Source organism: Coturnix japonica, chromosome 2 (genome assembly GCF_001577835.2).
Source record: "Coturnix japonica isolate 7356 chromosome 2, Coturnix japonica 2.1, whole genome shotgun sequence".
Lineage (NCBI taxonomy): Eukaryota > Metazoa > Chordata > Aves > Galliformes > Phasianidae > Coturnix > Coturnix japonica.
Genome location: NC_029517.1, coordinates 880,332 through 905,084, shown reverse-complemented (window position 1 = coordinate 905,084; position 24,753 = coordinate 880,332). Strand labels below are relative to the sequence as shown.

General features: G+C 39.6%; 1 protein-coding gene across 4 annotated transcripts in view; it reads right to left on the bottom strand.

Moving 5' to 3' along the window:
• MINDY4 (MINDY lysine 48 deubiquitinase 4) overlaps positions 1–24,753 on the bottom strand; it is a 65,647-nt gene that overhangs the window by 5,798 nt on the left and 35,096 nt on the right. For 3 of the 4 annotated variants that reach the window (XR_001552871.2, XM_015852706.2, XM_015852705.2), the window contains exons 14-17: positions 16,824–16,887; positions 16,583–16,744; positions 6,860–7,040; positions 1,717–1,789 (exon numbers count right to left, since the gene is read on the bottom strand). Coding sequence is in view for 3 of the 4 variants with exons in the window: in XM_015852706.2 (XP_015708192.1) it covers positions 1,717–1,789; positions 6,860–7,040; positions 16,583–16,744; positions 16,824–16,887 (480 nt within the window). In the remaining variant the exon portion in view is untranslated. The remainder of the gene's footprint in view (positions 1–1,716; positions 1,790–6,859; positions 7,041–16,582; positions 16,745–16,823; positions 16,888–24,753) is intronic. The other variant, XM_015852707.2, reaches the window with a different exon arrangement.

Genomic DNA, 24,753 nt, shown 5'->3' with positions numbered 1-24,753 from the left:
AGCTAATGTTCAGGCAACCCACTGGTAAGACTTCCCATGGACTGAAACAGAACTAAGTCATACAAAAGAAAAGGAAAACCCCCTAATCCAAACTTGGAAACAATCTTTGTTATCAGTTCTGATCGGTTCCACTATTAAATTGTCCACACTGAGAAACTACTCTACCTTTTTTGATGAGAAAGGTCTGATAATGAGCTGTATTGATGTAAGTGAGAGGTCAAAAGGAGCAGAGGCCTGTTTGTTTGTTTGCTTACATGCTTATTTCTTTGGCTTACTTTAATAACAGTTATTTTATTGGTGTTTTGCACAGTTGTGTGATAGTAAACATTTATTTTTGTGTCTCTCAATTTGTTAAACACTCGTTAGTTTGTTTTGTTTTTACTTTTCTCCACACACTGCTTCAGAGTTGGAGAAAGATTTCTTCAAACGAAAAGGAAAAACACAGCATGAAAGACCTTTAGCAGCAAGGCCACGCTTGAATAAATATGTTCAAAGCAAATGTAGAATACAGAAAACAAGGAGAGAGACTGATTGGGGTAAATCAGACCATCCTAGGAATGGTACAAACAAAATTAATTGACACTGGAATTTGGTGGTAATTTACTTCCACAATAGATTAAAGTAAGGAATTTAGAATAAACAAATATCATCGTTACCAAAGCTGAGTGTAACTTTGATGCACTGCCAGGAATTGGAGACATTTTAAGTGTAACTTTAAATAGTTGCATGCAGTATTCACCCCACATTGTGGGTTTCTGAGGATAAGGATTATCTATCTCTGTTTGCAGTCATGCTTACATTTCCCTTGAACAGTAGAATCCATATACAGCCTATACGTGCAGGGAACCTGAACCAATGGTGCTGTCACACTAAAGGATGCCTCATTTGTTTCCTGTAGCTCCATAAGGCCAGCCCTGCAGGAACACGCTGTTTGGCAGCCACTGTCCTTATTTGTTTTGCCTTTTTTTTTTTTCCTTAGCAGAAAAAAAAATGTGGCAGAGAAAGGAGGGAAATGACAAGGGAAATCTGAAGCTGCTGGGCTGTTAGGGCTTTGACAATGAGGCTTTTAATTCTCGCTCCAGAGATACTCAGATAGCAGCTTTCAAAGTCCTGTTGAAGGAGTGATATAAAGCTGATACTTTCAGCCAGGAAAAGTTCCTGACTTTGCTTCTTCCATAACTCAGTAAACTGAAAATGTTCTCATTAACTTCAGTACAATTTGGGTACATTATTTAAAAGTCCATCATTTAATATCATATTTGCCTGGAGAAGTCAGCACTTCCATGGGCAGCTTGAGAGAACAAAGACCACTGAGGTCTTAAGTCTTCGGGTGTCAAATGTGGTACCCAAGTGCCTCTGTGCTTTGGCATTTTTCAGAAAAGACTGATGAAGATGGAAGAGAATTTCTTTTCTCATTATACCTCTACAATACCTCTACAATAGGAACCATTGTCTTTTGGGAATCCACATTTTGATCTCCTGAAATCAAGTTGAGCTCTCAAGTTATGGCTCAGTCAGCTTCTGGTGACATAATGACAGTCCCTCTAAGAGTGAAATGAATGCCTTGGGCAATTTGATGTGCAATGAAGGGTGATTGTTTCTAATTCTTAACCAGTAATTTTGCAAGAGTAACTGCCACAATATTAACTTTTCAGCCACACTCAAGCTTTACATATATGTAAAAATACCAGTATGATAAATGCTATTTTCACTTACTTTGTCCTAATGCAGTGCTCAAGTGGAGGCGTAAGATCATTTTCTTTATCTTCAGTGCACATCTGAGTCGTGTCTACAAACACATATAAGAAATAATTAGAGCCTGAGGTAGATGTCTGTCAATTTCTACACTGCAGTGGTTTCTAGGAACTCCACCCATGTATGTGACAGAATAGACAAGAGCCCCTACTGCTCACACTGCAAAACTTATAGTATTTCACCTCCTGGTCTATTGCCTATTCACACGACGGCTGCCCAGAGGCTGAAAGGAGGTGACTACATGTAAGCTTGCTGTTGAGAACAATCCATAGGTTGGGCCTAATGTTAGCTGATTCCTGGTCAGAATCTTGCCCAGAATTGTGCTGACTGCTTAGCAGTAAGGATAACTGTGGGACAGTGTTTGGATCATGACTTGACCCATGATCTGGCTACCTGATCAGTATAGAGATGGTCCCAGGGAAAACTAGAGGGCCAGAAAATGAAAGGATATGCAGGAGGGCTATTGTGAGAATTCTATTTTGCAGTCAATGAACTGATCATTAAGAAAGCAGTTTAATCACACACTGAGCACAGTAATAGTCCTACATGTGAATAACAAATCCCAAGTCCAGCCCAAAGTAAATTAAGATTCCTTCACCCCTGTAAGGAGAATTGTCCCTTTACTGTGGAAAGAGTGCACAGATGGGAGAAGATGGTATCGTGTGTGATGGAAGAGAGCTACCACCATCTCTGAGCATTCCTTTGGGATGGAGAGGCAATTGCATTGTTCCGGGGAAAACAGAGAGGTCAGTGTCTCAGAGCCTGGATCTGTCAACAGTGAAAGTAGTTGCTGAATTTCCCAGGGAGAAAACATCCTGCAGCCAGCTTGGATGTCAGTCTGCTCAGCTGTTTCCTGTTTTGGAGTAAAACATCTTAGACTGCCGTACACTGGAGCTGGTTTTTGGCAGTTTTCTTTCAGCCCACGGGAATGTTGTAAGCAACTGATGGTACCAAGCCAGGGTGCAGGATATGAAGCTGACGCAGTGAGACTGATGGAGACAGGATGGGAAGCAAATGCTCCTGTATTCACTACTGCCCTTCTTAACTATATCTGACTTCCTCCTGCTAGTACAAATACCTGCAGAATGCTCTGAGTGACTGCAGAGGATGGAGTAACAGAAAACAGACAAAATTTATAATTGCATAAAGTAGTGGCAGTTTTATCTTGGAACCTCAGGAACTGAAGGGATACGCTGGAATCTTTCAAGATTCAATGGGCTTCTCTCATCCTAGTACTGAAGAGTTTATGAGAGTTTGTTACAGGTCTCCAATAGCACATCTTTCTCTCAGGTATTCAAGAAACATTTAGACGTTTTACTAAGGGGCAAGGCTTAGTGGGGAAACATTGGTAGTAGGTGGGTGGTTGGACTGGGAGGTTTTTTCCAACCCTGGTGATTCTATGATCCTATGAATAGTGTTTGTACACTCTAGGAATTCATGATACTGATGTTTAGGATCTTAGGATCTCTTGGTAAGAAGCAACATTTGCTGTCCTAATCACAACATCAGCAGAGCTGCCTTTCAGAGTCATTGACAACTTGCAAACTTTTGTCAGTTTTTGACTTAAGTTCTTCCCACTAGACTTTGGACTGAAGTTTTTCATAGAAAGGAATATGAAAGTATCACTAACAGAATACCTTACCAAATCAGGCAGAGAGCATTTAGCTAAGTTATTTAACTAATGACTGCATTGAAGTGTTTCACATAACTCATTTGGAGCAAAGAGCCTCAACGTTGCACTTATCTACCTTGAAGTCACCAAGACTAAGAAGGACCTGAGTACGATCTCTTCTATTTACCCTTATACTTAAACTAAAGATGGCGAGAAACTGAGCATCAGATGAGTTATAAACTTGCTGTTCAAGAGACATGGTGAGGACGGGTTCGAAAGAGCAGAACTGGAACAGACAAGACATAATGCTCATTATTTAAATGGCCATATTAAGAAGTGATGTTTTATTACTTGCTTTTCCAGAAGCTTTTTGCATGTTGGAACAATCTCAACTTTGGGATAAAATCATTTTGAAAGTGTCATCATTATCAACAAACAAGCCTTGCCCAGAAGCTGCCTCCAGTATCCAGAGATCTGCTGATTCTATGGGATGTGCGAATGGCATCTCTAGGTCTGCAAGAATTTCCAGAGAAATCTAGTTCTGTTTCATTAGCAAATATTCAACTCTATTTTGAAAATACCTTTGAAAGGGTATTGAGTTCAAGATATAAACCAATGAGATGTAAAAAAATTCATTCAAACAGATTGTACAAAAATTCACTTGGAGACGGTATATTATAAATGTAGACAGGTATTAATGGTATACTTTAAAATACAGATGAACTTCTCCAAGCAGAACAACAAGCTCTTTCATACAAGTGCTCTGTGTGACCTGTAACAAAAATCTCCACCGAGTCCCTAAACAACCCACAAAAGCACATGAGCAATTAATTTAGATCCATTGGCTTGTTTTCTCTTTCCGAATATCACAAAATTCTACCAAATGGAAAGAAGAACTGAAGAACCTTTATTTAGGACTAAGTGCTGAACTCACTAGTAGCTGCAGTCTCCTTTTAGGAAGGAAATCCATATTTCTTGTCTATATTTTGGCAAGTGGTAATCAGTATGAGAAGCAGTGCAAAGTCTTAACCCCATGTAATACTGATGGTGATTTAAACAATTACAAAAACAGTAATTGCTGTTACCCCAAAAATGTAATTTTGCTTCTACTTTCTGGCTTTTATGCAATTCTTGCCCAGTATAATTTCTTCAGAATTTCCTGAAGTGTAACATTGATTGTAATCTTCATAATTATAAATAAAATCTTCATTTGAAGGAATTCCCCCTATTGTTATTGAGAATTATAGAATCATACAATCACAGCATGGCCTGGGTTACAAAGGCTCACAGTGCTCATCCAGCTCCAACCCCCTGCTGTGTGCAGGGTCACCAACCAGCAGCCCAGGCTGCCCAGAGCCACATCCAGCCTGGCCTTGAATGCCTGCAGGGATGGGGCATCCACAGCCTCCTTGGGCAACCTGTGAACAGTGCGTCACCACCCTCTGGGGGAAAAACTTCCTCCTGAGATCCAACCTAAACCTCTCCTGTCTCAGTTTAAAACTATTCCCCCTTGTTCACCTTCATAAACAGCCATCCCCATTCCTGGAGAAGCAAGCAACCTCCAAAACTTACATCTGTGGGATGTGGTTGTGCAGCATCCAGGACTTCATGCTGTATCTCTGTGTAATGCTGCCTTATCATCACAGCTCATTGATATTTCCATGATGGAAATACCAGTCATACTTACCATTGTGGTATTTCTACCTGGTACTGCATGCATAGCTTAGATTTATGTTCAGTGTCACCTTTAAGAAGTAAAACAATTCCAGTTTTTCTCCAGACCAAGAGCAGGATTACTGCATTGCCAGAGCTACAAAAGTCTTTCCCCGGAATGATGAAACTATTTGCTGTTTACAGACTTCTGCAGAATGTCACAGATAACAAAAGAAGAGGCTGGATCCCTGGAAGGGGCTATGGCTAAAACAAAAAGACATCTACCTCTCAGTGCAAGTCTCATCTTTGAGGAGAAATAAAGAGTTCTGCCTCTGAACTCTTTCTCATCCAGGGGTTTCAGAGTTTGGGGTACAATTGGATTTTGGAGGTGTCTCTGATTTATTCAAGAGAAAAGGAAAGATGCCTGCTTTGGACCATATGTTGCACAGCGCAACAGAATACAACAAACGTGTCTCAATCTCCCATTCCTTTTCAGAATCCTCCATATCACTTAGTAAGAATCCCTCTACCTAAAGAAGAAATCCCCCTCTGCTTATGGTCATGAGCATGAAGCAATTCTTGTCAGCCATCTGAAAGCAGCAAGCTTAGGGACACATCCACAGTCCAAAAACACTGAAGAGATTACTTCTTTCATATGGACAACATACAGCTGCCAAATACACCACAGAAAATATTCGGCCTAAAAAGGCTGAATAAAAAGAATCAGCCTATGAAAATAGTGAGATTTTTGGCAATGGTTCTTGTTTTGATGATTACGTGTTAACATTTACAATAGGTTGTCTCCAGGTGAAGATACAGGGATTTTTTTGTACAATCTGTTTTAATAAATCTTCCTGTATCTGGGACAGACTGTGAGAAGCATTTTGCAGCAACATGCTGTGGAGGTTGAGAAATTTTTTGGGATAAGATATAATGCAATGGCTACAATTGAAAGTCATGGACTTCAATTAAAATAAGAGGAGAGAAAGACTACAGCAATCACTACCAAACCTTACGAAATGTTGAAGGCCTCTAGAGCCACTGTCATACCAACTGCTTTGCCATGGGGCTTTAATTAGAACATGCAACACTCATGCATAACTCATCGTGTCCAAAAATCACAATGTTAATGCAAACAAGGAATACCAACAGGCTATTTTTAAAAGCAAAGTGTCTCCTTCAGATAAAGATGGAGTTTGATTAGATTGAATAAATGTAGTGAAGGAAGGAGGCTATCGTAAGCAAATATGAATTCAGTGCTCAAGAATATCTTAATATGGAAATGAGTAGGAGCTTTCTCAGCATCAGAATCCTGCTTGTCCAATTGTCTTCCAGCTCAAGAAGCACAACTACTGTAAAAGCAACCCCATAATTTGACATGGTTTCCTCAAAGAATGTGTTTAACGAGTCAGATCTTTCACATGCTCACATTTCCAAGCATGCTAGCAAGCAGGCCTGTCCTTGCTAGCAGGTTACAGGCATCTTCTGAAGCAGCTCGGTTTGGAGGCAAGGATTTAACCCTTTCTCACCTGCTCTGCTCACACTACCATGTGTGTAGTGCCGAGGAACAGGAGGTTTGCACTTTCTGCCTGCTGAAAACACATAGGAACATCTGGAGGAAAATGCCCTTCCAAGGGCTTGTCCTCATGATTGCCTTGGGAAATCTACTTTCAAATGAAACATCATGACTAATTTTGGAAATTAGAAAACAAACTCACAAATGCTCTCGTAATGCCTGATACCATCACAAATTTGTTAACTTTTCTTGTAGTTTTGGATGCTTCTTTTTTATGGCACCACTACAAGGAGTGAGATGCAGAGTGACTGCATTATACGTACCAACTGTTAATCGTATTTCTTCTTCTTGGTTGGCCAAGCCATCATAATAATAGAGATCAAACCTCCGCTCGGTTTTCCAGTCACCTTGTAAATCCTTTTCCAGACAAAAAAGCACACTGAAGTGGCTTTCACTGCATACCAACCAAATTGGGTATTTAGGAGTCTTCAGGTAACAACCAACCTAAAAGAAAGATTCAGAAGATTACAGACCAGGAAAGCTCTGGCAAGAGATTTAAACGTTTAAAGCAAGTATCTGACCTTAATTATAGGGGACAAAATCCAGCTGTAGTACCCTTGCAGCAAACAAGATCACATCCCAAATGAACAGAACAAAAAAACCTCTGTCCTCTGAAATAGCTGTAAAATTCATTTCTATTACTTCTCGTGAGACCTGTGTTTTAAGACAGAAATACGTATATATGCTTAAATTCCTAGAGGGATGCATATAGAAGGAGTCATGGCGATTTCTGCATCCCCTGAAGTCAATGAGTAAAATGTAGTATTTTCTTCACCTGACACCACTGTGTTCTGAGATAGCTACTATTCTCCTGTTGCATGCCACTGCCTTAATCCATGACAGAATCACTGCCATGCTGGATATTGTGTATAACCACCTTCATTCTATCTGAAGTGTTTTGTTTTATCTCCTAAACAGACGTGGCACTGTTGGGATGATGTAGATCTGCAACTCAAGGGATGGCAGTCAATTGTCCAAATGTATGTGCAGGAAAATACAGCATCAGTTTCTGCCACTCTAATACTGGTCATACAATACACCGCTGAAAAGCAGAAGTCAATGGATATGCAGTTGTAATGAAAAGCCTAAATAGGCTTAGCATAGCCTAATAATAATAGTCTAAGGCATAAGGAATATATCCTTTTTATTATCAAGATTTAGAACTCAAATCTGAAGTGGTACAACATTATCTTCCCAAATGATAATTTCTTCTGATGCCAGGTAACTTTTTTCTCACTATTTAAGTAACTCCTCCCTGACTCATTGCTTTGTCAGTATCTATTTAAAACAAGCTTTTATACAACAGTTTTGTTTTCTAATTCTTGGCTTAGATGTACTGCATTTTTTACAAGCTTACAAAAACACTCATAATACGAGTTATCAAGAAGGGAAATACACAGACACAACAAAAGACGGCAAATTAGAGGGCAATAGATGAAAAGATTCAGTTGCACAAACATCCATATTTTAGTATCCTGATAAATCAAAGCCAAAAGGGAACAGTCACTCTTCTCTTAAAAAAATGTTTTCTTCCCATATATGTCTGCTAAAGTAACTCATAAGCTTCATCAAAGGATATTTGACAAAAAAGGATTAGAGAGTTACAGAACTGCTTCCAAACAGACATCCACCCCAACTCTTACTCACATGATCAATCCTACTGAAGTCAGGACAAGCTGTTCAGATGAGTAAGGTCTTGCAGGAACACTTTCCAAATATGCATAGTTTTCAATCACAATGCTAGCAGAAGAAGGCAAGGCCCTCCACATGAAGGCAACAATGAGAACATTAAAATGTCGCATTTCAACTCTTCATTTCCCATAAGAAATGAGAAGTCTCCATTTCAGTTATATCACTTTTACTAGTTCAGAATCAGATGCCACTTTTAACACCACAGTGTGTACCAGGAGTGATTGATGCCTATAGGTGTGCTTCTCTCCCAAACCTCTAGCCACTTTGTTTTACTGTCATCAGCTTCCAGGGGCTTCTGGCTCTCCAGGCACGTCAGGCTATTCCTACTCTAGCAGAGAAAACAAGTTCAGGCCAAGTGGCACAGAATGGTTTGTGTCCATATGGCTATAATAAGCATCCCTATCCTACAGCATTCCTCAAGCTACGTGTGTATTTGTTACTATAAAAAGTATTAAAAGGTAATTGAGAACCATGCTTCCAAACTTTTAGAAATACACACAACCATGGGGTCACAACCATTTGTTCTCAGATCCATGCCTTGGTATTGGTTAATTTTGCATACAGACATGGCCTGCAGCAATCCCAAACGTCACTGCAGTGGTCCACCCAGCAGATGGCTGCTTCAGTGTGCTGAGTAGAACTGTAAGACTTAATGAGCAAAGAGTCCATTGTGGAGTCTAACTTCTTAGCAGTCCAAACCCAAGGAATCCTGTCCTTCAAACATTTACTCCATTGCCTTTTATCACGATGTGCATTTGCCATGCAGAAACACACAGACCCAACCACTAACAGTGTCATGGGTTCCCTTTACACTCTATCTAAACACTCCTGTGCCTATTCATTCTTTCCCATACAAGTATGTGCCATGTCTTATTCAGGCTCTCCTTGGTCTTTTGACAGCTATAGACATCACACGAGCTCTCTGTTACGTCAATGAAATAATTCAAACAAAACTAAGAAAAATACACAGTAATCTGAGAAACAGCCCATGAACTCCAGGCAGTTGGGAGCAGTCTCCCTTAAGCATCTCTCTATTTGGTGAGGTGATTAGTAAATTACACATGTCCTGTAGTCTTTGATATATGCACATAGTGATCATTCTGTGAAGCAACATTCCACTTAAGCTTATGAGCATCACAGCAAGCCAAAATAGCCCCCCACCCTCACTGTAAGGATTCTCTTGCCCACTTTTTCAAGCATCACCTGCTGAGTGGACAAAAAGAATGTCCTCATTTAACTGGTCCACCTGCTCAGTGCTGAGCGTTTCTTCAGTTGCCTGGCCAGGTCAGTGGGTGAAAACAGTCCTGGAGTATAACAGGACCTTGAAACAGGACACTGAAGGACAAGAATGAACACCTCGTGATCTGAATCAAAACCACTTAAGCTGACTTTGAGTATGAACCTTCTAGCAAGTGCTTCAGAAAGCAGGGCCCTTCCTTCCACCTGCTGCGAGCTGCCCTACAAATGCTCTGGCAGCACTAACTTCCAAAGGCAAATTAGGAGTACACGACATGAATCTGTTCAGTCAAATATCATTATTTTTTGTTAATGGCTCGTTGGCTGTTTTCTAGTTTGAAGAACAGAAGAAGAATCCTATACTGTTGCTTCTTGTAGTACTATAATGCATTAAAAAGTAACAATGCATTACTATTCAGTATTTATTTTCAAGCTTGCTCACTAACCTTTGCCAAGGCAAAAAAAATTAAGAGAGGGAATGTGTTAGATGTCTTTTTGCGCTGCATGTTTTCAATTCCTAAGGAGACTTCACTGAATAGCAATTGTCTCCCTTACAAATCCTGTAAGAATGCTCATAAATTTCAGAGACATAATCCTCATCTTTGGAAAATGTCAGCCTTTCTAAAGCAAGCACTTTCAAAAGGCTCATTTTCAACACTACGGGTGGTCTTTTTCCACATATGACTTCAGTGTGCATTTGCACAATGGTGAAATTAAATCAGACAAATATTTACTACAAGAGAATTATTCCTATGTAACTGCCAACATGAGTGTATGGTAGTGCACCATTCAGACTTTATTTCCTCACTGAACAAGGCTTTTGCCATATGTATACCAAATGAAACAAACAAACAGCCTATCGTTTGTTCTGACAGCTCTTTTCCTCCCGTTGCCATGGCTTTAGCTGGTTTGAATTAACATTAAACAATGTTCCAACAGTGTTCGGACAGAAGAGTTAATGATGTAAAAACAGACACCCTTATAATAGTGCTTGGATAATCAAGGACAACAAACTCAGATGACCCATTCCACCACCACTGATAAAACAGCAGGTCAATCGTATCACTATTATATCTCCATTTACACTTGTATTGTTGCTACAAACTGCTATGTTTGCATGTTACTAAGGGACATTGTCAAGTTTAAGTTATTTTCATTAATATGTACTTAATTTTAATTTTAGATTAAGACATAAAATTAAGGTTCACAACTTCCGGCATCCAGACTATACACAATTTAATGCCTATGTCGGGTCAGGCAGAGATTGAAGTATTTTTTTAGCCAGATATTTATTAACAGTAGTAAGAAAAAATATAGATACATGGGAGTCACAGATATTTTCCATAGCTTTGAATCCTTTCTAATTGTGAAACTGGGGGGAAAAGTACATAATTAATGGAGAAGAACTGAAAGAGATGTGTGCTCAGTCCCAGGATGACCAAAGCAAAGCAAAGACTTGGCATCACTGATTTTTCACTTAGGTCTCTAAGAGAACATAGCAATTGTAGTAAGGCAAAAAGACCTCCAAGTGCCAGGCAGCCTCGAGATCGTTCCTTTATCCTTGCCCCATTCTGTTGTTTTTCTTGTATGTCTCACCAAGTGAAGCAATATCGCGGGGAAATCACCCCCTCATTCAGACTGCAGGACTTCGACATTCCTTCAGGCCATGTGGAGGAATTTATACTAATTTCAATCTGTTGCTTTATTGCAATGACAAAGATAGGTCAAGATTCAGTCCAGTTAACTCTAACATCTATTTGCAGGCCCTCTAATTTAGGTTGGCCTCTGTGCTTTGAAAAACAGTGAAGAGGAGATACAGTTTGATGGGATCAGTCCAGACCAAAATACAGACATCTACAATATGAACAGATATGAGGACAACATTTGACTTAACATTTTCTGTTTTGCATTTTAAAAAACAAGGCAAAGTTCGTGTAAATGTTAAGTTAGTCTTATAGTCTTACATAAAAACGCTGTGACAGTTTGTTATTTGGCAGGATGTTGATAAGAAATCAATGCCAGTATTTCATCAACAGTGACTGGCTACTGGGAAAATAAACGTCCACGAGAAGGGCAATAGGATTTCATTGAAGAAAATTTCAGTTCCAAGAGAGAAAGAGGGATTAAAAAGAAAGGAATGAAGGATATAATTCTGATACGGTCAATGCCTTGTCAGCTTTGCTTCAGTCAAACTGATAGTATCACATATTTTTGCTCACAGTGGCACTCATGAATGTCTTACATAAATAACAGTCACCTGCAGAACGCATCCACAATGTACATCTACTGCCTACCCATTACTGAGAAATAAGCAGAAAATAAAACCAACTATCGGTTTCCATTTTGCAAATGCCTATTTTATTTTTTTTTTTTGTTATGTTTTCTTAAACAAGTTGGTTAAAAAATCCTTTCTACCCCTCTCCCTCCACAACCTCACCAATGACTTGACTTGAATCCAGTCCATCTGACTGAGAGAGGCGCCTGCTTAGCAGACATACTTCCCAGCACAGGAGGTTATAGGAAGGACGTTCCACAGGGCAAATAAACAGGTGAGGTGCCAGAAGACAGAGCATGTGTGCTGCATTTAATAATTCAAGTAGGTCTTGTTATAGCACAGATTGTGCTGGTTTCATCAAAGGGACCAAAGATAATATTTCCCACATGTGGAATTTTAATGGATAAATTCTGTTCTTTTTTGCTTCGTTCTCTTTCTGAAAAGACATGACTGTAATTTCTTTGTCAACACTGCTTTCTCTTCATTTTCAGAAATACAAACACTAAAAAGCAATCTCTTTTGAAATGCTGACAGCTGATGCATGGAGTCAGATGCTGTCAGGAATCGGAGTATGGTGAGCCTGCGAAGTCACCTGGTAGATAGCTGGCTTCTCTGTGATAACAGGACTTCCTAAGAGCAGGAGCAGGGAAGACCAAAAATCATAGAAACACAGAATATCCTGAGTTACAAGGGGCCCATAAGGACCGTCGAGTCCAACTCCTAGAAGAATCAGAGTCCTCATCTAAAAGATCTGAGCATCCTTGAATGCTTACAGTAGGGGGTGTAACAGTACATACTGGTAGTGCTTTCAGAAAGCATTTCAGAAGTAAGGCCAAATTGGCCAGTATTGTTCAAACCATGAAATCAGACATTCAGAAGACCTGCGCTTCCCTCAAGTTGAGCCACTAGCTTATGGAATGACCCTGAGATAAGCGCTTTGCCTGTTGTTCATCTATCACCTCCCATGTAAAATGTTATTGCAAAGCCAAAGACTGACCAAAAAGGACTTTGTCCCATACGACAGCTACATTGCCCACTTCTGCACCTGGCTTCTTTACTTTTCTTGTCCCACTGCAGGAACCACACAGCTCCTCAGACTATCATGGACCCACTGCCAGCCTGCAGACAAGGGGAAGCCTGCCCAGGTTCAGGTGCCCAGGACCAGCTTTAAGAAATGTTTCGACAATTCAAATAGCAGTAAAGAAATACCAGGAAGCCCTAAATCTTAATGAAGTCTTCTCAGTTCAATGTGTAGGATCAGATGGAACTAATATATGTGGCTTGAATAAGGGGAAGAAATCCAAACATCTGTGACTTGCCTACAGAGAAGGAACAGTACGGATTTTTAGCTTTTTTGCATAAAAATGTGGAATTTCACTATAAAACTAAATGTTTGCATATGAATTACAGTGAATAAATCCATCTGTCATTGTCCAAAAAAAAAAAAAAAATGTGCAACAAGTAATTACAATAAAAGTCTAAATTGAACACTGTAATGCTAAGACTAAGAGTGATGACTGGACATTTAACAGTTCCAGACGAATTATATGAAGCACACGTTTTTCCAATCAGCAAAGATAACACATTCAGCATGGCTCACTGAATGAGACTGCTGGATCAGCAAGAGAGGGATTCTTCAGGAATCACGAGTGAAAAAGGGACAGATCATTTTGTTCTTGTTTGCTACTGTTGGCATTTGACAGAAGGATTAACCTCATTCTCATGCCCTCACAGTGCTCTCAGCTCCGAAGATATGCCAAGAAAACTGTGCCTTATATATGAATACTCCATATTTTAGACAAGGGGGATGAAATACACAAGAATATTTTCCTACTATTTACTGCCTGGATGTCTCTTCCTGAATGCGTTGGTAAGGATGAAGAAGTCTACAGGAGAGCGATAAAAATAAGCTCTGGACAAGATGAAATGCTGAAAAAGCTGTTGCAACTATTGCATCAGCTCACAAAGGTCTAGCAGATAGCCATAAGGTGTTTTGTGGTAAGGTTGGATTAGAAGGAAGATAGATAATCAAAGAAAACTAAGTAAATGGACCATCATGTTTAACATGAGGAAGTATGACCAAAGCACAAACTGTACAGGAGATAACATTAAAATCTCCACATTCAGAGGTGCAGGTACCTGCCAATCTCTTTTTGCACTTCTTCATATTCTGAAGTAGACACGTGAGAAAAAAGTACCTGAAGGGAACTTACTCCCAGGAAGGGAGTAAACTCTTCGAAAGGGCTGATAATAGCAGGACTAGGGGAAATGGTTTTAAGTTGAAGGAGGGAAGATTTAGGTTGGATGTTAGGAGAAAGTTCTTTACTAGAAGAGTGGTCAGGTCCTGGAACAGGCTGCCCAGTGAGGTTGTGGATGCCCCGTCCTTGGAGGTGTTCAAGGCCAGGTTGGACGGGGCCCTGGGCAACCTGATCTAGTAAAGGTGTATGTTTGGTGGCCCTGCTAGGCAGGGGGGTTGGAACTACATGATCCTTGAGGTCCCTTCCAACCCAGGTAATTCTGTGATTCTGTGATTCTGTGATGCACTACAATTAACTAATAAATGGCTATTCAATGGCCATAGTTCATAGAATCGTAGAATCATAGAATGGCCTGGGTTGAAAAGGACCAGAATGATCCTCTAGTTTCAATGCCTCTGCCATGGGCAGGGTCTCCAATCACAAGAATGAATAGGGGCTTTCTAAAGAGAGCCTGCTTTGCAACAGGACGCAGAAATATCCTGCGTCATCCCCTGAGAAATTGGCTGGGTTTGACCTAGAGGGAGTTTTCCAACTCTAATGTCTATGATTCACCATAGATCATGCTCAAAATCTTCTTAGTCCTGGGGGAAAAAAAAAAGATAAATTACAGTTCTTTTCCATTTCTGGTTTCAGCCATCCTCACAGCCGCAACATAATTGGAGGCTGGAGCTTCTTACTGAAAGACAAAGAGGAAGAAAACAGTCCACTCAAAAGTCTCGCAGGCAAATTCTCTTCCCAGTTCCAACACAACAAACTATCAGTGCCATTTGATTTTCTAAACAAATAGGTTTGAAACAGAAAGCAGAATCTGTCCCCTTACATCGAAGCTGCAGTAGGGTCTGCCCAGGCTTGAAGCCAAACTCCAGCACAAACTGACTTGTGCCCAGCCCTCAGTCAGGCCATGCAATGTGCTCCAGGATGTATGAACTGCAATGCTCACAGATGTTCTTAATAAAAAGCGTGACAATTGGCATCAGATGCCTAACTGGTGTAGACTCAACAACAACAAAAAAGAGAAGACAACATGTACTGGGGCTTCTGTAGCCGATTAAGAGTTTCTGGCTTTGGAAAGCAGATCCCCACTCCAAGGTCCAGCCGGAAGAATAGACCCTCTCCACTGTATAATTTGCAGATCGAGTGGAAGACACTGTCTCATTCTCTGGGTAACTTTTTTTTTGCTCTTAGATGAGAAAGAAATAGCTCTTAGCTGCACTGACCTCAGTGACCATCTTGCTATTTAGAAGTCATTTTCCTCACTGGAGAGTGGAAAAAATGCTACTGAAGTGCAAAACCTTTTTATTTGAGGTTTTAAGTGTTACATTCTTTATAGGAAAGGACAGCGGGCTTCAAATAGACACAGAAGCTGATTTATTTTTACTCCAGTTTGTTCCGAATTAGTCTGAATTGGAAATGTTGAGATATGCTTTATTTACTGAATTTAAGCCTGGTTATAACCTGGTAAATGATGTAAAGCATTGCATTAATTAGAAGTAAAAGGAAGTAGAATTTTCAGTAGTAGGAAAACGGAACTGCTTTCAGACATATGGGAAACAGTGAAAATCTAACACTGTTTTCAGACATACATTTATATTAGACAAGTACAAACAGACTCTCTGCTAATAACTTTCCAATTTGTATAGAGGCACTGATGGCAGATCCAGATGGGGCCATTAAAGTTATCTCATCTAACACAGGCATCAAAGAAAATCCCAGCATCAGACACAAGACTGTCTGCTTTAGATAGAATATGTCATTAGGAAAGATGTCCATCGTGATGATGATAAGATCTGCTGATGGAGAAATCAGAGAAATCCTCATGGTAAGTTTTTCCAGAGGTAAATTAATGGCTGTTCTTTTCAATTTTAATTTATCTTTCTCAATTCATGATAAACACAATTAAAATATTAATTTCAAAAACATATTAAAGGGAATGTTCCCATTCTGTTGCCTCTGTTGCCAGCTACATCTATTGTCTGTTATTGTTGCTAACACAATATGACAACTTCCAGCATTCCAGCATGAATTAGGTGATGCAACTAGTTTGGCTCCCAGTCACACAAACTAATGGAAAACCGATGCTTAAGGTAAGCATCAGCTCCAGATACAGCCTGATATGTTTACATGACCAGAATATAAGCACCCACGTGTGAGTTGAGCACCTCAGCTCCACAATAATCAGCAGAGATCTGGTGAATACAGTCAGGGGAACCGCAGCCAGTGAAACAGACGTGTCAGCTGGCAAGCTGACTGCCACTGCAGGAGATCAGTCAGAAACACATGTAGGCACAGATCGTCTGAGATGCCCAAAGACTGCCCAAGCCATCTACAGAGGGAAGTGTGACACAGGACCCACATCCAAAAGTTGACCGTGCTTTGTCTTCGGGCATCTGAAATAGCACTGGAACCATCTGAGTGAGCAGCAGAATCAAGCCCATAATTTTTCACTTTCCATATTCATTCCAAACCAATTTTAAAGTTGTTAATTGTTCCCTTTTTGATTAAAATCAGAAGAATGGAAAACGTACCTGGCAGACGTCGTAGTGCTCAAAGAGAGACAGCAAACCAATGTCACTGCGGCTTGTGATGCCTTTCAGAATGGTGATATTCCCATTTCCAGAATTCAGCTCTATCACATCGTTGAAAACGTTGGACACAGCTTTGCCAGTCAGCAGCAAGTTCACTAATTCCTGTTGGTGACAGATTTAAAATAAGCTGAGTTTTTCCAATACACGCCCAAAGGCGCCCATGGCTCCATGCTTCCCTTACCTGAGTGCAGTAGCCGTGGCTGCCTATCAGGCGGTTCGTGAGGACGTCGAAATCATTGCGCACCCTGGAAAGGAACAGAGGATACTCAAGCACAGTTGCCTCTTTTCATAGGACTTAATATCTCTAAATCCTGGGGGAGAAAAATATCATCTCCAATATGAATATAACTTTACATTTTGGAACTTTTTGCAAGATGATTTTTTTTTTCCATAGAGTAAAAGACAGATCTCAATTAAAGCTGTAGCAAGCAATAGTTAGTGAGATCTAGAACAAAGGAAAGAGCTGTATAGGAAAAGAAAAGCCATTATCACCACAAACTAGAACTTAAGAAGTTAAAACTACTGGGCAATTTGTCTTATACTATGAGTAAGACATAATGTTCTGAAAAAAATGAGTGCATTTGTCATTCCAGTCACTATCCCTTGGGATATTCCCAGACACTGAAGATGGTATTATCTGTGCACTACACTTTCCATGAACAGAAGAAAGAAAAAGTCTGGGTATACAAATTTACAACCCTGTCACCTCATCCCATCTTCTGTTTTCTGAAACCAAAGACTCAGTGAATTGCACTACTGATCCTTTAGGAGTAGCATCTACCAAAACCAATTTCCTTCTCCCATAACTGCTGGAATTATTGGATTCGTAATTGGCCAGTGCCCTAAAACATGAAGACTGTAACTGTGACCATTTTTATCATACAGATATAATGTAATTGCAAACATCATGCTATAATACATAAATAAATTTCTAATTTGGCTTGGAGAACGCAGTCTACTGCCTTCTCAGATAACCATGGCAAAAGAACACACATTGATTCTGTGCTTCACAGAAAAGCTATTTCTTTCATCGATCTCAATTGCTTTCACATATCCTTATTTGGGTATCATTACCAAAGTATCACCAATTAAAACTGGGTTCTTCTGCATACATACAGCCTTCTGCCTCTCATTTGTCTTGCAAAGTCTCCTGTGCACATCAATATCCACTGTCCTTTCTAATTAGAATAATTATTTTAAAAAAAGAAAAGACACTGCTTGCTATAAAGCAATAGTTAATTTCATCTGGTTACACTAGAGCCAGCTTGAATTTTCTCTTCAATATCGCTATAAATGCTCTGTGAAAAAAATGCATTTCAGAAGAAAAAAGCTGGGACACCCCTATACTTCACCTAAACATCACAAAATTACTTTTCTCTGTCAAGATCTCCAGCCCTAAAGATTCTTAGAATCATATAAATTTGTCTTAGCCATCAATTCTCATTTTATTTTTAATTTCAATGATAATTTACAGGTTAGTCTCATTACAAAAAAGAAATTGTCATGATAATCTCTCCTGCTAGTGGGAAATCAAAGAAAAGACCTCAGTAAGTGTGTCCATGATGTGGAAAATCCTCATATGCAACACTGTGAGGAATGGATGGAGCGATAATAATCTTTGGATTTCAGCCACTTCTCAGTTTGAGAAACAGTTTCATCTTGAAAACGCCGTTGCCTTGTTTGAAATGAGTAGACTATACAATATGCGTCAGTTAGGGACGATGGGACATAAGAGAAAGACAATAGGAGGAAGTTCTAATTTCATCTGTAGGTACAAACAATATGGGAGATTAGAGGTGTATCTCAGATTTTTAAGGAGAAGAACATCTGCCTTTCAAATCATCTCTGCTGATGAGGAAACAAAACACCAGGCATATAGCTAGATGATTTACATCCATTCTGATGGGTTTTAAGATTCTGATTCATACCCCCCAAAGACTTAGCAACATCAGTGCAGGTGTATTCGTTGTTATGACAAAAGGCATCCGCCTACCAAAGGACTAAGTGCCCTTTGTGCACTGTAAAGACATCAGACAACTATAACAGCGTGTTTTGTTTTCTGCTGGACTGTGAAGAGATCCACTGATGAGAAGTAAATAGGAAGCATTTGTTCATTCTGGTATCTTGGCTATCAGGTACTACTCATTCTATGTTGTCTCTGCATGGAATTTTCCATCTCCAACTTTTTAGTTACATTAAAAGAGAAAACTTAATTTTAAGCCATGAGACTTTTAAGTCAGCCTTAGTATGTAAGCCTAACTGGAGCGAGGTAGAAGAATGCTGACTGCTGACCCCCAGTGATGGTCTTTGTCTCAACTCATACTACAGTAGTCTGAAACCACTCAATTAGATAAATAACAAGGTACTTATTTCGAACATCTGCTGGACAAATACTTAAAATTAAAGGTGTTCAAACACACTAAAGCAGTATCTTCAAAAAGGATCATCAGTACTTGAGCCAGAACTTTCACAACCAAAAAGTGGATGATGATATCTACTAAATTTCAGATCACTCCATAAGAGCTCACATCAGGTTAACATACACAGACTAACATGCGTCTCAATGGCCAGGAAGGCCTGGTTTCAGCTATTGCTGTATTTCAGTTCTTGCAGAGACGACTCCAATGGCAATTCTCCATTCAGCAGTGCCAGAACTTCTTTTTCCAAGTTTTCTATATTATAAATTTTGTTTCCTCCATGGCCCTGCTTACGATTCTGTGCTTGTCTTCAGCCTTGTAGAAATGGCTGGCTTGGAGTTATCAGAAAGTAATGCAGCTCCTGGGAGTTTCAAGTACTGGAGACGTACAGATCACAGAATCATAGAATCACCAAGGTTGGAAAAGACCTCCAAGATCACCCAAATGTCCTCCTACCACCCAGCAAACTCCTTGTGGGTCACTGAATCACAGATCAGGTTGGATGTTCTGAGTAAGCCTTGTGTCTGGCTTGAACTGTGGCACAACCTGCTGATTTCAAGGTAGCTGTGGCAGTTTGTATTCATCAGAAATTTGCCTCATATTTTCAAACTGTTCACCTAATTCAGAACATACAAATTATTAATTTGTTAATTATTATTATCAAGTACTGGAATAGGCTCCCCAGGGAGGTGGTTGAATCGTCATCCCTGGATGTGTTTAAGATCTGTTTGGATGTGGTGCTCAGGGATATGATTTAGTGGAGGGTTTTTAGAGTTAGGGTGCTGGTTAGGCTGCAGTTGGACTTGATGATCTTCAAGGTCCTTTCCAACCTGTGTAATTCTATGATTCTATGATTGAAAAAAATCTTCAAGGAGTTTAGGGTAGATGAGAGAAAGCCAGCATGGTTACAATCAATGGGTACTGTAAAGGCATTATAAGCTTTAGCACTGATAAACTAAATTATAGTGCTCTGCTGGACTCTACTCAAGTTCTAAAGTGCACAAATACAGATTCAAAATATAAACATTTTGAGCTCTGGATGATACAATACAACATAATGTGCAACCGATGAGCTTTAAGAAAAAATAACACTGAGTTAGGTAAATAAAACATTCTTTAAATGGTACATATGCACTAATTCTCAATGTATTTCCAGGAGATCCCTTGCCAAGTCTCTAAAGGAGAACATCTGAACGTTGCGTATTAAACGCAAAAGTCAACTCCCAGCCCATCAAAATATGCTATTCTAATGATAGATACTTTTCCTTGATATCATTTTGATTGATAACAACTTAAGAGCAAAACAAAATGAAATGATACAAAGTAAAAAGAAATGGTACATTTAAGGAACTGTTTGAAAGCCCTTAATTCTGTGGCAAAGCTGTAATTGAAAACTGGTGACCTCACTTTGTTCATGGCAACAGACAGCTATATTAACAAACACACAATTACAAGTCTACTCCCAAAATAGAATTTGGGTTGGGAGGGAGAAAAACTCCTCAAGCACAAGGATTTCAAATAATTACAATGGGGATGTGGAAAACGACAGGATGGGCGACGGGTTTATTGTGTAAGTGTTCCTCTTTCTCTTTTTTTAATACTGGCACACTGCAAAGGCTATAAATGAATGTTTCAAAATGAAGGGAAGAGCCCCTCTGTTAAGAAGAAAATAAAATCAAGGAAGTGGCATCTGTCCTGTATTTGTCACTTTCTTCACTTACCTGGTAATTTCACAAAGTTCTTATACAGTGCATGTGCTCAGGTAATTGGGCACTTAAAAGTCATCATATCTGCTGCAACGGGGCGTTAACACAGTTTAGAAAGTACTGGTATTTCAGAGGGCAGATCTGATGTGAAAACCAATGAAGCTATCAGACCATTCAACACTCTGCTCCGTTTTCCAAAACAAATTATATTTATCTTGAATGTAATATGTCCCACTGATGAACACATCAAGCAAAGATATTAAACCATGATCTTTTTAACCACAGTGACCTTATGTTTAGCAAATTGAGCTGAATAGTATGTAGTAAAAGAGGGCAGTGGCTTCAATTTGGCAAAAATATGACCACGTTTTTATTACTGCCCTATTTTGTAGTAAAATCACATTTACTCTTTCATCTCCTTGGAGACTTTTTTAAAGACAGAATCACAGAATCATCAAGGTTGGAAAAGACCTCCAAGATCAACCACTTCAACCATTCACTCACCACCACCATTTCCCCACTAAACCACAGCCCTTGGTACAACACCTAAACATTTCTGAAACACTTCCCGGGTGGGTGACCCCATTACCTCCCCAGGCAGCCCATTCCAATGCCTGGCCACCTCTTCAGAGAAGAAACTGTTCCTAATATCCAACCTGAACCTCCCCTGGCACAACTTGAGGCCATTCCCTCAAGCTTGCATTTAGGAGCACACATTATGCCCATAAAATCAAAACCATTCATTTCTGAACTGCTTTGATTTCCCAGAGGAAAAGAAAAAGACAAGACTGGGAAGATGACAAAGTTAATATGCCTCTTAGGGACTGGCCAATTGTTTTTTTATATTTAAAGATGGATGCACAGTCTTCATCCAACCACTCTTCTTTACATTTCAGCATGGGGGGAGAAACCAGTATGTCCCGAAGTTAACTTACAGGACCTCAGATCATTTGTAGAGCACAGGAAAATACTGGGATATGTGTTTGCTCTGTCTGGTGAGTGTAAAGGAGCCTCCTATGGCCTGGATATGGCCATCCCGTCATTGCATACCAAGGTTTGGAAAGATAAGTCATGTTCACAAATACACCAGTAGTGTGGGCAGACTGAGTATATATTTTTAGTTTACAAGCTGAGAAATGCAGTTGCTATAGAAATAACAACATTCCGTAGCCAGCTTTAACAAGAGACTGTCCTTGCTCAGAGAAGCCAACTAAAAGCAATGCATGAATGTTCACACATTAAGTCATACAACCAGTTTGCTTTAAGTTATAACTCAATAGAAATTAAGTACTTGGTTTCCCTAGTTTACATTTTCCCTCTCTTGCTTTTCTCAGCAGTAATTCTTTTATAGGAGAAAATGTTACTTTGGAAGAATACAAAAGAGGACTTCAAGAACAGCATAGGTGAATTGATTTCATGACAGGTCAGGCTGCACAAAGACAGAGGAGAACCAGAAAAAGTTCAGAGGTCCAGAAGAAACCCCTGCCAAGAAATGGAACGGATTTCATATGAGAAGTGACTGAATAGACCACTCAGCTAAGGAAGGAGACAACTGATGTACAACAGAGGACCAACAATTTCTCAGTGATAAGAAGATGAAGAAGGACCATTTACTCAGTGCTGCTCATAACATGAACCAGGCAACAATCTGTAGAATTACCAGGCAAGCAGATCAAGAACAAAAAAAAAGGAAAAACTATTTAACGGGGCACATAACTACACTGGGGAAGTCACTGTCACAGAATGCCACAGAGGCCGAAAGAATAAGAGTTCAAATTACTGCCCTATATTCACCCCTGTTGACTTTTCCCCTGTTACCATAAGAAATCTTTCTGTTGCATATCATTACCAAGCATCCTACCTCCCTCTGTTTTGTGGACACATGCTGTTTACAAGCTTCCTAAATTTTCTTAACAGAGAGTGAGGAATCGTAAGTGTCTTCATTATTTGTGCAAATTCCAGTTCTTTTCCTTTTATTTACTTTTTTCCCCAATATATCAGTCTTTTACACAGTGAGATGTCCAATAGAATGAATGCACAGACCCAGAACATTTCTTTTTTTGTTGTTGTTTTCCTTTCGGTAACTTTTGTTCTCTGCTCTTCAGTGCAGAAAACTTCTTTCAGCTTAATTCAACTCTTTGACTTAGTGGTTGTGTTGCCACTTGAGATGCATTCCATATCTTGCAGATACAAATCTTCCTTATCTCCAGATCTTATCTGACAGATGTGCATGTTTGTATTTAGTCACAGCCTACTCTCTTTTATCTTGTCTTCTAAATCCCATTTTACCATCGTGTCTGGCTTTATCACTTAGTCCCTGGATCCTCCTTCCCCCAAGTGCTGCAAGGTGACAGTTCATATATCAGAATATTCCACTGCATGTTCACCTCTGAAAGAACATGAATCACAGATTCAGACCTCAGTCCCTCACCCTTCTTCCAATACTGTTAAGGCTGTCTTTCTTACTACACTGCTCCTCTTGTCTTTCTTTGAAGAAATACAAACTTCTTTCAAGCACATTCCCTAGCTTATTGCTTCTTAGCAGATGGAGCTGAAATCTGTGTTTCATTAAGATTCCACATAAATAAAGCCAGTATTTATCCAGTGAACATGCAGCTTGAAAAACCTCTGTCCAATTCACACAACAGAACACCAAAGGCATGAAAGATCCTAGTGATTATCAACACAACTGATTATCAACTGCATGCAATCTATCTAGCAACAGATACAGAAGTTCACTTACCCAGAGAAACAAGGACTGGTGTCTTCCCTAGCAAGGACTGGATCCCACACAAGCTCACCTGCTTGCTGTCCTTTGGTAAAACTACCCTCATGCTTCCTCCATATTGTAAAGTCACAAACAGTCACATCACCAATGTGTATGTTTCAGTTAGGTCAAGTTGCTTCATATTTTGCACTGCAACATAATTAACAGCTGTTTTCCCTTAGATATAATTGCTTATCTTTTTCCAACACCAAATGTCTAAGTGGTAAAATACATGAGGACATGTACTTATATTACATGACAATAAGCAATGAATGAAAACTGGTCACACACGTAATTTCCCCTTGTTGATGGTCTTCCAGGCATTCTCAGGTGGGGGGAAACTGTTTCTTTTCCATAGAAAACTGGTTCATAAAAAATACCTATTTCCACCAAGAACAGAGCACGCCTGTGCGACTAGATCTTTTATGGAACTTGTAATTGCTTTTGCTATTGGGCAAGCCACATGGTGATTTCACAGAGAGCCTTTAGTCACCAGCAAAATTACATGAGAAGATTTTAACAAGGGAATAGGTGCCATTTAAGGGAACTCTAAATTAGAGATTGGCTCAGTGACAGGAAAAGGTGTCTGTTCAAGAAAACGGATCGAGGGTGGAGGACTATTGTTCCACCCGCAGTTCATGTGCCAACACAAAATCACTTTATTTTTTATGTCCTACGTGATTGGAAGAGGCAAAGTGTAAAGTAACATATCAGAATCTGGGTTATTTCACACTGATAGAGCTGGGCAAGGATACAGAAGAAAATGTCTCGATACATATCATTACAACAATGCTTATCTTATTCCTCTCAAATAAAAAATTGGCTAACTGAGCAAAGATAGCCTTATTTTGGGCCTCAGCCTTTCTCTCTGTTTGACAGAGGGCTTTTGATCTTTATTAAAATTCATAGGTATTGCCGTACTACAAATAAATTGTATAAATATGCATATATAACAGAACAACTCACAAGGAAATGCTGTACTACATAGACAGGAAAAGTAAGGACAAAATTGCTGGATTTAAATATTTATATACATACACAATTTGCCAGTGTACCAAAGCAGGAAGATTACTGGTATGCGACTCGCAACCAAATAGTTACAGAAGCAAAGCCAAGTTGGCACACTTTGTGTTTGAGCACATTGCATGGTGTAATAAAGACAACTGTGCAAAACTCTTCCAAGATCCTCTGAGCACTTAAAAATCAGATTCCTAAGATAAG